General features: G+C 38.0%; 1 protein-coding gene and 1 pseudogene across 1 annotated transcript in view; one reads left to right on the forward strand and one right to left on the reverse strand.

Moving 5' to 3' along the window:
* LOC105465628 (pantetheinase) overlaps positions 1-16,724 on the reverse strand; it is a 35,104-nt gene that overhangs the window by 13,311 nt on the left and 5,069 nt on the right. Inside the window, exons 3-4 of the mRNA XM_011714159.3 lie at positions 1,084-1,276; positions 111-402 (exon numbers count right to left, since the gene is read on the reverse strand). Coding sequence (XP_011712461.1) covers positions 111-402; positions 1,084-1,276 — 485 coding nt within the window. The remainder of the gene's footprint in view (positions 1-110; positions 403-1,083; positions 1,277-16,724) is intronic.
* Positions 5,838-6,723, forward strand: LOC112423828 (cyclin-G1 pseudogene; annotated as a pseudogene).

The following is a 16,724-nucleotide window of genomic DNA, read 5'->3' on the forward strand; positions in this document are numbered from 1 at the left end:
AATTAAGAGCTGGAAAACATTGTATTAAGGAGTATGCATTAGCTAGAAAAACATGGTTTTTTTTTTTTTCTGATTACATCAGCCTGCATATCTTTAAGATCACACATTACCTGTCATATTCTTTGAGGGGTAATGTATGTTGGATGCAAGGAAATTGACCCTCATGCCCATAGCCCAAGCTGAATGGAATTCAACAGCTGACAAAAGTGGCAAAACATTCATCCAAGCTGTTGGGAATAGTATGGTGTCCACGTGGAAATCTTTCACCAAGGTAACAGCAGGATCATGGAAGAGTATATCAAAGCATGTGAAAATGCCAAAACTTCCAAAGCTGGTATTGAAAGTCACGATCTCAGGCTCCTTGGGAACATTGAATTGCTCTTCACCCATGAAAAGGTTTTGCTGCAATAAACAGAAGGGAAAGAGAAAAAAAATTCTTTTAGGAAGTTGATCTGGACATCACAGTGTTGGAAAAAGTGCAAGCTCACATCTTAGTACCAATTTAATCTATGATCACTGTTTTCATGGGAAAAGAGTTTGCTTTAGAGAACCAGAGGCCATTCCAGCTAAACTGAGCCTTTGGTTCCGTCTCCACATTACAGATGTGTACATGGGTATCTTTATCTATAAAGACCCTTTGGAGTCTTATAAGACATGGGAGTAAAATACATTACTTCTGTTTGCCAAGTATACTTAACTGTTTTCCTTGGCAAGGAACTTTGTTTGCTCCATTCTCCTCAAGACAGAGTTTATGTGGTAAGCAGTTTTTCGTTCTAGCCTAGACCCATTGCCAGGGTATGTCTTTAAAAAAACAAAGTCCAAAAGGCAACATTGTGCAGCATAATGCATGTAGCACTTTCTGACTCCCACACACTCCTAAAAACACACTCCTGTGTTCTTACATGCACACGGAACCCCTTAAGCCTCTTTATAGGAGCTTTCCACACTTTATCATTATTTTCTATGCTTTGCCTCTACTTGATTTCTAAAGTATGCTTATCATTATCAATAACATATTTTTCTCCTTGCCCGCTTTATTTCCTTAGATATTAACTAATTGGATTATTTGCAAATTAATTTTACCTTATGGTAGCGTGCCACCAGTTTTCCTTGAGAATCAAATACCACATCAGTGTTGTATTGGTAACGGCCATCAAGGGGACACTGAGGATCACTGGTATTGCATGGCTTCTTGTCCCCAATATTTGCCACAACGTAGATAGAGTTGTTCTTGGCCAAGCAGCTGAGTCTTTCTTGTACTGGGGTTTGGCCAAATCTGATATATGTTTATTGGAGGAAGAAAATCTTTGTAAATCAATCTTAGCTTTTAAGAAAATCCTGAATGATAGTTGCCGAAACTTATTATTTGATATATGCAAAAATAAATTCTAAATAACAATAATTAGAAGAGAAGGATTAAGACAAGAAAGGAGTTCAGAGGAATCCCATGCTTGAGTAAAATTGGTTGTAGCCATCTACTGTAGGATAAGATACCAGATCACATATTTTTTCTTCATAGCATTTATCGTAATCTGTAATCATATTTTCACTCATGTGTTCGTCTTATAATGTCTGCAGCATCCTGTAGATATCATGGGTCAAAGACTTACATATCTTGTTTACTAAACTTACGTCTAACAGAAGAGAGGCATTAAAAAATATTTTGGGGTGGGTGTGGTTGCTCATGCCTATAATTCCAGCACTTTGGGAGTAGAAGGAGGAAGGATTGCTTGAGCCTAGGAGTTTGAGACCAGCCTGGGCAACAAAGCAAGAGCATCTCTCTACAAAAAGTGAAAAAAAAAAAAAAAATTGCCAGGCATAGTGGTGTGTGCCTGTAGTCTCAGATATTTGGGAGGCTGAGGTGGGAGGACTGCTTGAACTTGGGAGTTTGAGGCTACAGTAAGTTTCACTGCATTCCAACATGGGCAACAGAGCAAAACCCTGAACACTGTCTCAAAAGAAAAAAAAAAACAACAACTTTGCGGGGGCCAGGTGTGGTGGCTCATGCCAGTAATCCCAACACTTTGGGAGGCCAAGGTGGGTGGATCGCCTGAGGTCAGGAGTTCGAGACCAGCCTGACCAACATGGAGAAACTCCGTCTCTACTAAAAATACAAAATTAGCTGGGTGCGTGCCTATAATCCCAGCTACTCGAGAGGCTGAGGCAGGAGAATCGCTTGATCTTGGGAGGCGGAGGTTGTGGTGAGCAGAGATCATGCCATTGTACTCCATCCTAGGCAACAAGAGGGAGACTCCATCTCAAAAAAATTTAATTTAGAGGTAGGGGGATCCTAGGAAGATAGCAGAGCAGGGAATTTTTCTCCCCCACCTAGATAACAATTGCACGGTTGAAATCTGTCTGATATTGCTATTTTGGAGCTCTAGTGCTTGCAACTTCCAGAGGAATGCTTGGAAGGTAACTTACAGTTAATTTCAGTTCATTTTAACTCTCAGCTCAATAGTGGTTACCAATTCCTCATCCCCTGTCCCTGTGACAGGCTGCCATGTCTGTGTTCCTAAAGCAGCTTGCAGGCAGCATATGGGAACAGGGTGGACAATAATGACCTTGTCTTTCAAATATATGAGATCTGTGTTCTGATCACTAATTGCTGCTTCTGATCATGGAGGTACAAACACAAAGGCAAGCAGCTATTGTTGTGTATACACACACACATACACACACCATTTTTGCAGGCCCTCTCTCTGGCTGAAGTGGCTTCCAGGAGATTTAAAGAGCCAGTGCCTTATTTATTTTTCTCTTTTTCTCCTTTGGGTAGTGAGACATTTAAGGAAAAAGATACATAAAATCAATTAAATATACAGGAAAATTTAGAAAGTTGCCATACATGCCCAGGGAAAGGCACAGGCTCATAAAAGGCCTAAGAAGACCTTAAATTTACATCTCAAGCTGATCCTCAACACAAACATCCTACAACAACAATAAAACAAACATAGCAAACCCAGAGAATCTGGTTCCCAGTGTAACCATGTGATAAGATTCAAATGTCTAGTTATCAACCAGAAAAATCACAAATCATACAAAGAAACAGAAAAATATGGCTCACTCAAAGGAGAGGGAAAATAAACCAACCAAAATCATCCCTGAAAAAGACTGCATGACAGACCTACTAAACACAGACTTTAAAACAATGGTTTTACAGATGCTCAAGAAAATAAAGGAAGATGTGGAGAAAATCAAAAACCAAAACAAAGTAGAAATATCAATAAAAAGATAGAAAACCTAAAAAAACTGGAGCTGAAAATTACAATAACTGAAATGAATATTTTATAGGAGGATTCAAAGACCAATTCAGGCATGTAGAAAAAAGAAACAGCAAACTGGAAGACAGGACAGTTGAAATTATTCAGTCTGCAGAACAACAACAAAAAACAGTAAAGAAAATTGAATAGAGCCTTAGGAACACCATCAAGTGTTCAACACATGCATTGTGGGAGTCATAGAAGGAGAAGAGAGATTATTTGAAGAAATAATGGCTGAAAACTTTCCACATTTGAAGAAAGATACGAATAAAAAGATCCAAGAAGCTCAACAGACTCTGAGAGAATGAATTCAAAGAGACCCACACTAAGACACACTATAATCAAATTGTAGAAAGCCAAAGACAAAATAAGAATCTTGAAAGCAGCAAGACAGAAGTGACTCATGCATACAAGGGATCCCCAATAAGATTATCAGCAGATTTCTCATCAGTAACTTTGGAGACCAGAAAGCATTGAGCTGATATATTTAAAGTACTAAAAGAACAAAAAAATCTGACAATCAAGAATGCTCTATCCAGCAGAACTGTCCTTCAAAAGTGAGGGAGAAATGAAGATATTACCAGATTTTAGAAGAAAGGAAAGAGAGAGGGAAGGGGAGGAGGGGGCGTGGTGGCTCCTAGCCACTTTGCGAGGCTGAGGCAGGTGGATCATGAGGTCAGGAGATCGAGACAGTCCTGGCTAACATGGTAAAACCCCATCTCTACTAAAAATACAAAAAATTAGCCGGGCGTGGTGAAGGGTGCCTGTAGTCCCACCTACTCGGGAGGCTGAGGCAGGAGAATGACCTAAATGAACTTGGGAGGAGGAGCTTGCAGTGAGCCTAGCTGGAGCCACTGCACTCCAGCCTGGGTGACAGAGCGACACGCTGTCTCAAAAAAAAAAAAAAAAGAAAGAAAGAAAGAAGGAAGGGAGGGAGGGAGAGAGGGACAAAGGAAGGAAGGATGGATATTGAGCTTTGCACAAGAGGCTAAGATTTGTTCCAAATTTAGTAACAAATAGGTACTATTAAAACCTTTGAAGACAAAAACAACCTGGTCAAAATTTTCTTCATAAAGATAAATGGAACACGCAATATAGAATGTACTAGAACAATGAGAGACTAAATGCAAGGGACTCATTAGGAAGCTGTTGCCATAATTCAAATAAGAGGTAACAAGGATTGGCTAGGGCAGTACCAGCTAGTATGAAACTATGGAAATCCTGGAGCATTTGTTAATGTCTGATTTTTTTAACTCTTTTTCAAAGTTACCAATAATTGTCCCAGTAAAGCAATTAAAATACAATTTTGAAAATAATATATAACATATTGCTATATTTATCCTCTATTGCAAAACTCTGAAATGGTAAATGGTTTACACCAGGTTATTGAAGCATAGCTGAGAAGGCTGAGATAACTGTTATATGAAGAAAAATTTGGTGCCATCAAATCTTGGTTATTAGATCTACAAACAAATTTGTATAATTAATATAAGGAAGACCATAGCAATCATCTATAAAATAGATCCTTGAAAAAGATCAGAAAAGGATATAATAATACATGTAGAAAAGTATTATTTAAATGTGTTTATAAGACAGAACAACCATTCAATAGTTTAACCCACCTTTGTTTCAATTAATATCTGAAATGCATAGATATAAATTACAACACATTGAACCACTCGAAACATGTTTACTCCCAGTCTTTTTGGATCACCTGAAGTGGTGGAATAGGTAGGTTGGTGTTTTGGATTTCTGAAACAGTTCTGATGACAAACATATTTTCCTACTGTCTCTATTCGTCTTCATGTATTCTAATATATTTCAATTCAAGCTACATTTCTCAGGCTGTTTGGCATATACATAAAATGCTCCAAAATTAAACCACATGTCCTGATTGAGGGTTTAAAAATTCAATTTGCTTATGTGTGCCTGAAATCTGCCTGTTGCTTCATCTGTAATATTTATCAAGTTCTTAATCCATGCAGAGTTTTGTCCTGGGCACAGAAGGAGGGGGTGAAAAAGAATAATTGAAATGCATTTTCTAAGGCTGCTTTCAAAGTGTTCAATCTCTAGGTATAGCAAAAATCATCAATTATCGAAAAGACATTTACTAACCTAAAATCAGCATGTGTTAAATATTCAACAAATATGCATTAGGTTTTGACACAACACAAAGCACTATATTAGACATGTGGGCAACCGGGGGAAGAATATTCCAGGCAGAGCTGTCCAAGCACACAATGTGCGAGACATGGAAATGTCAGATGTGGTTACTATGCTTATAAAGCATTAGACTTACTGAAGAAACAATATGTGCACACAAAACTCTGAAATAACAGTATGAAATAATACGCAATCAAATATCAAAATGCCTTTTCAGCCCTTCAGCTCCAAGCTGACCCTGATGAGGGCAATATGATCTTGGTGGCTGTGCAGAGACATTCACCCAGGAAGGCTCCCGCTCCCTGGGCCTCTCCCTTTGCTTTGTTTCCTAGGCCTCTGAGATTGGATTTCGTGAGGTGAGATGAGGGCAGGCCCAAGAAGGGTGGTTACCACTGAGCCCCAGTCACTATCAAGATGATAGAGGTACTGACACCTGACTCTCAGAAACTGCTACACCAGCTGAATGCCCTGTTGGAACAGAATTCTGGATGTCAGTTAAAGATCTGTGGCTTGAGACAATTGAATTTGCACATGATAGACAATAGCCTCAGAATGATTGCAAGGCTACAGGACTTTGAAGTACAAGACGCTAGTCTAACTCAGTTCTTTGACTTTAACATAAAGGCATTTTCTCTGTGAATTTACTGGACAGATTCCTGTGTCAAATGAAAGTACAGTCCAAGCACCTTGGATGTGTTGGACTGAGCTGCTTCTATTTGGCTGTAAAATCAATAGAAGAGGAAGGGAATGTCCCATTGGCAACGGATGTGTTCCAAATAAGTGAATAAAGGTTCACAGTTTCAGACTTGATGAGAATGGAAAAGATTGTATTGGAGAAGGTGTAATGTAAAGTGAAAGCTGCTACTGCCTTTCAATTTCTGCAACTCCACTATGCACTCATTCAAGAGAACTTGCCATTTGAAAGGAGAAGTGACCTCAATTTTGACTGGAAGCCCAACTTAGGGCATGTCAAGATCAAAAGCTCTAACCTTTAGAGTCTAAATCAAAGCCTTCTGTGTTGATATTGTCTATAATCATATTGGAGATCCAAAAACAGAAGTATGTAGAGTTAATAAAATGAGTAGAATGTCTTCAGAAACATTCCAAAATAAATGGTAGAGATGTGACCTTCTGGAAAGGGCTTGTACCCAAGTGTTTAACTGAATACTCATCAAACAAGTTTTCCAAATCAAACATTCGGAAGTTGAAATGGATTGTTTCTGGGCATACTGCATTGCAACTGAAACATAGTTACTGCAGAAAAATTCACCGACCAACAATTCCTGAAATGGTTCCCTAATTGGTAAATTTAGTTCATTGTTATTCTCCATATAGAGAAAATTTTCCAATGCTATAATTTCTTTTGCAATTAAAATATTAATTATCTTCAGAATAAACAAAATGAAGTTGGAATTACAAAGGAGAAAATACTTCACTGATCTTTCAGTTAATATTTGAAGACATTTACTACATAGAAACTATAGCACCTCAATAGTGAGGAATTATCCAACCTCTGATATGTAAGCCAGCCATTTCACGATCTTTTCAGCTTTGAAAACAGCATCCTTCTTAATAGCATGAATTTTGAAAGTAGCACTAAAATTGTGTTTTTATTGCACATCTTGCTGTATGTAGACCCACACTCAGGCTCATTTTAAGTTACACAAGCCTGAGTTAAGACAATAGGGACAAAAACTTTAAACCATATGTGAACAGATTTGAAACTATTCATGTGTAAGCAAAATGAATATGAATTTGGGTATTGTACCTAAAGAAAAAGTAAGATAAGGCAGATGGTCTCCACTCTGGGTTTCCGAAAACTGTCAGGGTGTTTTGACACTGTAGTTACATATCATTGCTACAGCAGTTAGATGACTGTAAAGTAGTTATATGCTTGGTCACTGCATATATGATATATACTTGTCATCTAAGTTTTATTTTTAAAAAATTTGCAGGGGCATTGTCGGCCCCAACCCTCTCTGTGCCCCTCAGATGCTGTAAGGTGAAAGAGAGGGCCCTGACAAGGATGAGACAATGGCAGCAGGCTGGCCACATGCACAGCCACCACTACTCCTGGTCTGTGGCCACTCCTGGGACAGGAACTGCTGGGCCACCCACTGACAACCATCTTGGCTATCCCCACTGCTTCCCAAACCATGTTCCAGTCTGGAGTTGAGCCTGAGTGGAATGGGAAGAAGACAAGACCCCACGCAGAACACCAGAGGCCGGACAGGTATCTCCAACCATCTTGGAGATACCAAAATAAAGCAACAAGCAGGGCACCCTGGGGAAGAAACTCTGGGGAGGGTGGAGATGGAAAGGGTGGAATGGACATGCTACGAGCTCCCTCACGCATCGCCATTTAAATTTCTTAACCCACAGTAATGATTTATCTTTTTCTACTCAAAACTAAATGTTGACATTCATATGATTATGAATCTTAGATATAAATACTTCACATTTAACAGTAATATTTAAGCAGACTTCAAATAAGTTTGGGTTTTTTGTTGTTTCTGTAAATAAGGTTATAGTAGCAACAAAAAGCTCTTCTCTGAAGCCTTTCCCCATAACTCTGCTCTATAGACTCCATAATAGCATAATGGGCTTAAACTATGAAGCCTCAAAACATCACAACTACATTAAGGCGATGTTCCCAAATTTAGGGGAACTGCCTATTAATATTATGCTATGGTGTAACCATGTGTAGATTTAAATTCATCTGTGAAACATTCAAATCGAAGCTAAAAGTAAAAATATGAAATGCTAATGATGAGTCTGGAAAGGTACACCGTGAAACTTCATTTCTAACATTGATCTAACTTTCTAGATTATATCAATATATTGTATTTAGGTGGTATTAAAAAATGCTAAACTATTTAATTTAAATGTTGAATTTTAAATTATGAGGTCTACATCAAAACCAACATTTGACTAACGAACTCTTTAGGCATAATAAAGGTTAATATTCTAGGCAGTATAAATAGTTTCTTGGCACCCACCATGCAAGTAATACATAATTCAGAGATGTGCACTTTATTATACAGAAGGAACATACCTCACCATAATAAAGGCTATATATGGCATTTATGTCACCACCCGCAGCTAACATCCTAGGGAATGGGGAAAAGCTGAAAGCCTTTGTTCTAAGAACTGTAACAAGACAAGGAAGCCCACCTTCACCACTTCTATTTGACATTGTACTGGAAGTCCTAGCCAGAGCAATCGGCAAGAGAAAGAAATAAAGGATGAGGAGGAAGCAGAGCAAGATGGCCAAATAGAACCTTCCAGCGATTGTCTTCCTGCAGGATCACCAAACTGAACAACCATCCACACAAGAAAGCACCTTCATAAGAACCAAAAATCAGAAGAGTAATCACAATACTTTGTTTTAAAATCATATCAAGACAAGAGGCACTGAAGAAGGTAGGAAAGAAAGTCTTTAATTGCCAACACCACTCTCCCCCATCCTCCAGGTCACCACATGGTGTGGAGAGAAAATTTGTGCCCTTGGGAGAAGGAAAGTACAGTGATTGTGGGACTTTGCACTGGAAGTCAGTGATGCCGTGTAACAGCAGAAAGCAACATGGCACAGAATTCAGCCAGTGCCCACAGAGGGCACATTTAGAACAGCTCTAGCCAGAGAGGAATTGTCCTTCCCAGCAGTCAGAACCTGAGTTCCACCAAGCATCACCAGTGTGGGTTAAAGTTCTCTGGGGTTCTAAATAAACTCGAAAGGCAGTCTAGGCCAGGGGTTCCCAATCCGTAAGCCACAGACTGTGACCTATTAGGAATTGGGCTGCACAGCAGTACCAGTCGGTGGCCTGTTAGAAACCGGCTGCACAGCAGGAGGTGAGTGGCATTACCGCCTGAGCTCCGCCTCCTGTCAGATCAGTTGCAGCATTAGATTCTCATAGGAGTGGAAGCCTGTTGCGAACTGTGCATCTGAGGAATCTAGGTTGTATGCTCCTTATGAGAATTTAACTAATGTCTGACGATCTGAGATGGAACAGTTTTACCCAGAAACCATCCTCCACCCTGCCCATTAAAAAATTGTCTTCCACAAAACCAGTCCCTGGTGCCAAAAATGTTGGGGACCACTGATTTAAGCCACAAGGACTACAATTCCTAGGCAAGTCCTAGTGCTGTACTGAGCTCCGAACCAGTAGCCTTGGAGTGCCATAACCTAGTGAGACACCAGCTGGAGTGGTCAAAGGAGTGCTTGCATCACCCCTCCTCCAATTCCAGGCAGCACAGCTCACAGCTTTGAGAGAGAAACTCCATCTCTCTACCTTAAAAAAGAAGAGAGGAGCATAGAAAGGACTTTGTCTTGCAACTTGGATAACAGCTCACCCACAGTAAAATAAAGCACCAAACAGAGTACTGAAGCCCCCAACCCAGGTCCTAGCTCCCTGATGACATTTCTAGACATACACTGGGCTATAAGGGAACTTTCTGCCTTGAATGGAAGGTCCTAGTCCTGGCAAGATTCATCACCTGCTAACTAAAGAGTCCTTGGGCCTTGAATAAACATCAGTGATAGCCAGGCAGTACTCACTACAAGCCTTGGGTGAGTCCAAGTACCATGCTGGCTTCAGGTGTGACCTAGCACCTTCCCAGCTGTGGTGGCCATGGGGTGAGACTCCTGCTTCACGAAAGGAGAGGGAAGAGTAAAAGGACTTTGTCTTACAAATTGGGTACCAACTTAGCCACAGTAACATAAAGCACCAAGCAGAATCCTAAAGTTCTCAATTCCAAGACTTAGTTCCTGGGTGGCATTTCTAGACCCACTGTGGGCCAGAAAAGAACCCACTGCCGTTTCCTATAAGAAATGCTAAAGAAATTTCTTCAAACTGAAAGAAAAGAGCATCAATAACCAATACGAAAGCATCTGAAGGTACAAAACTCACTGGTAATAGTAAGTACATAGGCAAACATGGAGTATTATAACCTATAATTGTGACATAAACTTCTCATATCTTGAGTAGAAAAACTAAAATATGAACCAATCAAAAATAATAACGAGAAAAGCTTTTTAAGGCATAGATAACATAATAAGATATAAATAGAAATTTTAAAAATTAAAAAGTATGGGGGATGAAGTTAAAGTATGGAGCTTTTATTAGTTTTTGCTTGTTTGTTTATGCGATCAATGTTAAGTTGTCATCAGTTTAAAATAAGAATTATAAGTTGTTATTTGCAAACTGCATGATAACATCAAATCAAAAAACCTACAACAGAGACACAAAAAATAAAAAGCAAAAATTAAAACATACCATCAGAGAAAAAACACCTTCACAAAAAGGAAGACAGGAAGGAAGCAAGGAAGACAATACCACAAAACAACCAGAAAACAAAAAACAAAATGTCAGGAGTATTTCCTTACTTAACAATAAAACATTAAATGTAAATGGACTAAACTCTCCAATCAAAAGACATAGAGTGGCTGAATGGATTAAAAACAAATAAAAGGCAATGACCTGTTGTGTACAAGAAACACACTTCACTTATAAAGACACGCATAGACTGAAAATAAAGGGATAGCAAAAGATATTCCATGCAAGTGGAAAACCAAAGGAGCAGGAGTGGCTACATTTTTATCAGACAGAATAGTTTTTAGGACAAAAACCATAAAAAGAGACAAAGAAATTAATTATATAATGATAAAGAGGTCAATTCAGTCAGAAGATACAACAATTGTAAATACATATGCACCTAACACTTGAGCACATAGATATATAAAGGAAATATTATTAGAGCTAAAGAGAGTGATAGACCCCAATGCAACAATAGCTGGAGATTTCAACATCCCACTTTCAACACTGGGCAGATCATCTGGAGGGAAAAACAATAAAGAAACATTGGACTTAATCTGCATTATAGACCAACTGACCTAATAGATAGTTACAGAAAATTTCATCCAATGGCTACAGAATAAACATTTTCTCCACACATGGATCATTCTCAAGAAGAGACCATATGCTTGGTCACAAAGCAAATCTTAAAACATTTTTTAAAAATTGAGATCATATCAAGTATCTTCTCTAACCACAATGAAATAATACTAGAAATCGATAGCAAAAGGAATTTTGAAAACTATACAAACATATGGAAATTAAAGAATGTGCTCCTGAATTACCAGTGGGTTAATGAAGAAATTAAGAAGAGCGTTAAAAATTTTATTGAAACTAATGGAAATGGAAATGCAACATACCAAAACCTACAGGATACAGCAAAATCAGTCTAAGAGGAAAGTTTGTAGATATAAGTACCTACATTAACAAAGAAGAAAACCTTCAAATAAACAGCATAATGATGCATTTAAAAACTATAAAAAGAAGAGCAAACCAAATCTGAAATTAGTAGAAGAAAAATAATAAACATCAGAACAGAAATAAATGAAATTGAAATAAAAAAATACAAAAGAACAGCGAAACAAAAAGTTGGTTTTTTGAAAAGATAAACAAAATTGACTTTTAGTGAGATTAAGAAAAAAGAGAGAAGACAAATAAACTCAGAGTTGAAAAGTGAGACATTATAACCAATACTGCAGAAATTCTCAAGATCATTAGAGATTACTATGAGCAACTATATACCAATAAATTGGAAAACCTAGAAGACATGAATAAATTCCTAGACACATACAACCTCCCAAGATTGAACCATGAAGAAATCCAAAACCTGAATAGACCAATAACAAATAATAAGATTGAAACTGTAATAAAAGTTCTCCCGGCAAAGAAAAGCCCAGGACTTAATGGCTTCGGTGTTGAATTTTACCAAACAGTTAAAGAACTAATCCCAATCCTATTCAAACTATTCCAAAAATTAGAGAAGGGAATACTTCCAAACTCATTTAATGAGGCTAGTATTGCCCTGACACCAAAACCAAAGACACATAAAAAAGAAAACTACAGCCCAAAATTATTGATGAACATTGATGCAAAGATCCTCAACAAAATACTAGCAAACCAAATGCAAAAACACATTAAAAAATTATTCATCATGACCAAGTCGGATTTATCCCAGGGGTGCAAGGATGGCTCAACATACACAAATCAGTTGATGTGATGCATCATATCAACAGAATGAAGAACAAAAACCGTATGATCATTTCAATTGACACTGAAAAAATATTTGATAAAATTCATCATTCCTTCATAATAAAAACCCTCAATAACTGGGTATAGAAGGAACATACTTCAACACAATAATAGCCATTTATGACAAACCCATGGCTAGTATCATACTGAATGAGGAAAAACTGAAAGCTTTCCTCTAAGATCTGGAACAGACAAGGATGTCCCTTTTCACCACTATTATTCAACGTAGTAGTAGATGTCCTCACTAAAGTAATCAGACAAGAGAAGGAAATAAAAGACATCCAAATTGGAAGGAAAGAAGTAAAATTATTTTTGTTTGCAGATGCTATTATCCTATACTTGGAAAAACCTAAAGACTCCATCGAAAAACTAATAGAACTGGTAAACAAATTCAGTAAAGTTGCAGACAACAAAATCAACATACAAAAATCAGTAGCATTTCTATGTGCCAAGAGCAAGCAATCTGAAAAAGAAATCAAGAAAGGAATAGCATTTATAATAGCTATCAATAAAATACAATACCTAAGAATTAACTTACCCAAAGAAGTGAAAGCTCTCTAAAATGAAGTATGTAAAGCATTGATGTAAGAAATTGAAAGGGACACAAAACATGGAAAGATATTCCATGTTCATGGATTGGAAGAATCAATATTGTTAAAATGCCCATATTATCCAAAGCATTGTACAGATTCAGTGCAATCTCCATCAAAATACTAATGACATTCTTCACAGAAATAGAAAAGGAATTCTAAAATTTATGTGGAACCACAGAAGATCCAGAATAGCCAAAGCCATCCTGAGCGAAAAGAAAAAAACTGGAGAAATCACATTACCTGACTTTAAATTATACTACAGAGCTCTAGTAACCAAAACAGCATGGTACTGGCATAAAAACGGACACATAGACCAATGAAACAGAATAGAGAACCCACAAATAAATCTAAACATCTACAGTGAACTCATTTTCAACAACGATGCCAAGAGCATATATTGGGAAAAGGACAGTCTCTTCAATAAATGGTGCTGGGAAAACTGGATATCCACAGGCAGAAGAATGAAAGTAGACCCCTATCTCTCACCATATAAATAAAAATGAATTATAGATTTAAATATTTGACCTCAAACTATGAAACTACTAAAAGAAAACTTTGGGGAAACTCTCCAGGACATTGGTCTGAACAAAGATTTCTTCAGTAATACCTCACAGGCACAGGTAACTAAAGTAAAAATGGACAAATGGAATCACATGAAGGTAAAAAGTCTCTGCATAGCAGGGGAAACTATCAAGAAAGTTAAGAGACAACCCACAGAATGGGATAAAATATTTGCAAACTACCCATCTGACAAGGGATTAATAATCGGAATATATAAGAAGCTAAAACAACTCTATAGGAAAAAAATCAAATAATCCAATTAAAAAATGGGCAAACGATTTGAATAGACTTTTCTCAAAAGAAGTTATACAAATGGCAAACAGGCATATGAAAAGGTGTTCAACATCACTGATCATCAGAAAAATGCAAATCAACAAGGGCACGGTGGCTCACGCCTGTAATCCCAGCACTCTGGGAGGCCTAGGCGGGCGGATCACCTGAGTTCAGAGTTCGAGACCAGTCTGGCCAACATGGTGGAGCCTCGTCTCTATTCAAAATACAAAAATTAGCTGGGTGTAGTGGCGGGCGCCTGTAATCCCAGCTACTCAGGAGGCTGAGGCAGAAGAATCACTTGAACCCAGGAGGCAGAGGTTGCAGTGAGCTGAGATCGCACCAATTGCACTCCAGCATGGGTGGCAAGAGTGAGGCTCTGTTGCAAAAAAAAAAAAAAAAAAATAAGAAAGTAAAAAAGCAAATCAAAACTACAATTATATCATCTCGCACCGGTTAAAATTGCTGGTGAGGATGTGGAGAAAAGGGAATCTTCGTATGCTGTTAGTGGGAATGTAAATTAGTACGGTCACTGTGGAGAACAGTTTGGAGGTTTCTCAAAACACTAAAAATGGAGCTACCATATGATCCAGCAATCCCACTGCTGGGTATATGCCCCTCAAAAAGGAAATCAGTATATAGAAAAGATATCTACACTTTCATGTTCATTGCAACTCTGTTCACATAGCCAAAATTTGGAAACAACCATGTGGTACATGCACAGAATAAAGTACTATGCAGCCACAAAAAGAATGAGATTCAGTTATTTGCAACAATATGAATAGAACTGGAGATAATTAGGTTATGTGAAATAACATAAGTTAGGCACAGAAAGACAAACATCACATGTTCTCACTTATTTGTGGGATCTAAAAATCAAACAATTGAACCCATGGAGATAGAGAATAGAAAGATGGTTACCAGAGGCTGGGAAGGGTAGTTAGGGGAGGGGTGGGGGAGAAAGTGAGATTAATGGGTACAAAAAAAATAGTTAAAATGAATGAATAAGGTCTAGTATTCGATAGCACAACAGGGTGACTATAATCAATAATAATTGTACATTTTAAAAGACCTAGAAGAGTATAATTGAATGGTTAGTAATACAAAGGATAAATGCTGGAGGGGATGGAAACCCCATTCTTCGTGATGTGATTATTACCATTGCATGCCTGTGTACAAACATCAAAACATCTCGTGTACCCTGTAAATATATACATCTACTATGTACCCATGAAAGTTAAGAATAAAATAATTAACAAAAAAAAGTTGAATAAGTAAATTCATCTTTAAGTTAGGTTATTAGACATAGTTTGTCACTGAAGAAATATGCAAACTTTCTTCTATGATGCAATGAAAATGTCTGAACAAAATTGTACTTCTCTTAACTGCTCAGAAACTCTTAGAACTATACTTAATGTCCAATTGTAATGAGCAGCTCTTAACCATGATGCCTCATAACAACTGCTTCCTCTATTCATATGGTTTCTAGTTTGTTGTTAAGACTAAACTATCCTATTTTTAATTATATTAGATATAATTAGAAACTTCAAATCCTTCTGGAATGATATGACATATGAATGCTAAATAAATTAATTAAATAAAAAAGAAGAGTGATGACAGCCTGTTCCTTTAACACTCAGTCTAAGAGGTGATGTGGTCCCAAAAGTTTGGTGTCTATGAGAAGAGGAAGCAATCGACTCTGTGCATACTTCAAACATACTCAATAGGATGAGATATGATTCTATGAGAGCAGGGAAGGATATTGAGTCCTCCCTTTCTCTCACATCCTACATCCAGTCTTTCAGCAAAACCTGCCAGTGCTACTTTCAGACTTTATTCGGAATCTGTCCACTTCTCAATACCTAAACGTCTACCGTTTCTTGATCTCAGACACCATCATCTCTCTGCCAAAATTATCACAACAGCTTTTTAACTGTCCTCTGCTTCTTTGGTGACCTATACCCTGGAATCTATTCTCTACATTGCAATCCTTCTGCCCTTCTGCCTCTATTTCCTGCTTTTCTCCTCTTCTGTCACATCACTGTAACCACACTAACCCTTTTTCTGTTCCATAGGTTAGACACATACTCTCACCACAGGATCCTGGAATTTAGAATTCCCTCAGCCTGGAATGCACTTTTCTTGGGTACTCATATGATCTGTCGCCTCATTTCTTTCAGGTCTTCACTGAAATCTCACTGCGATGCCCTCTGATGACCTTTCAAAAATTTCAGCCCCATGCTTGCCACCCTATTCACCTTCCCCACTTTATTTTTTCCATAACATTTACTTCCACCTCATATCGTAGATAGGTAGACAGATGAAAGATATCTATATAAAGATAGATAGATAGATGATAGATAGATAATTATCTTTTTAAAAAAATGTATTACCTCCCCACACTAGAATATAAATTTCAAGAGGACAGGAATTTTTAATCTGTTTTGTTCACTTCATTGCCAAGAACAATGTCTAGACATAATAGGTAGTCAAAAAAAATTGCAGAGTTAATAAATTAAGGCAGCTGGGTGTGATGGCTCATACCTGTAATCCCAGCACTTTGGGAGGCCGAGCAGGTGGATCACTTGAGGCCGGGGGTTCAAGACCAGCCTGGCCAACATGGTGAAACCTGTCTCTACTGAAAATACGAAAAACTAGCTGGGCGTTGTGGCTCACACTTGTCATCCTCAGGAGGCTGAGGCATGAGAATTGCTTGGACCTGGGGGATAGAGGTTGCAGTGAGCTGAGATCATGCCACTGCACTCCAGCCTGGGTGA

The sequence above is a fragment of the Macaca nemestrina genome, chromosome 5, assembly GCF_043159975.1.
Source record: "Macaca nemestrina isolate mMacNem1 chromosome 5, mMacNem.hap1, whole genome shotgun sequence".
Lineage (NCBI taxonomy): Eukaryota > Metazoa > Chordata > Mammalia > Primates > Cercopithecidae > Macaca > Macaca nemestrina.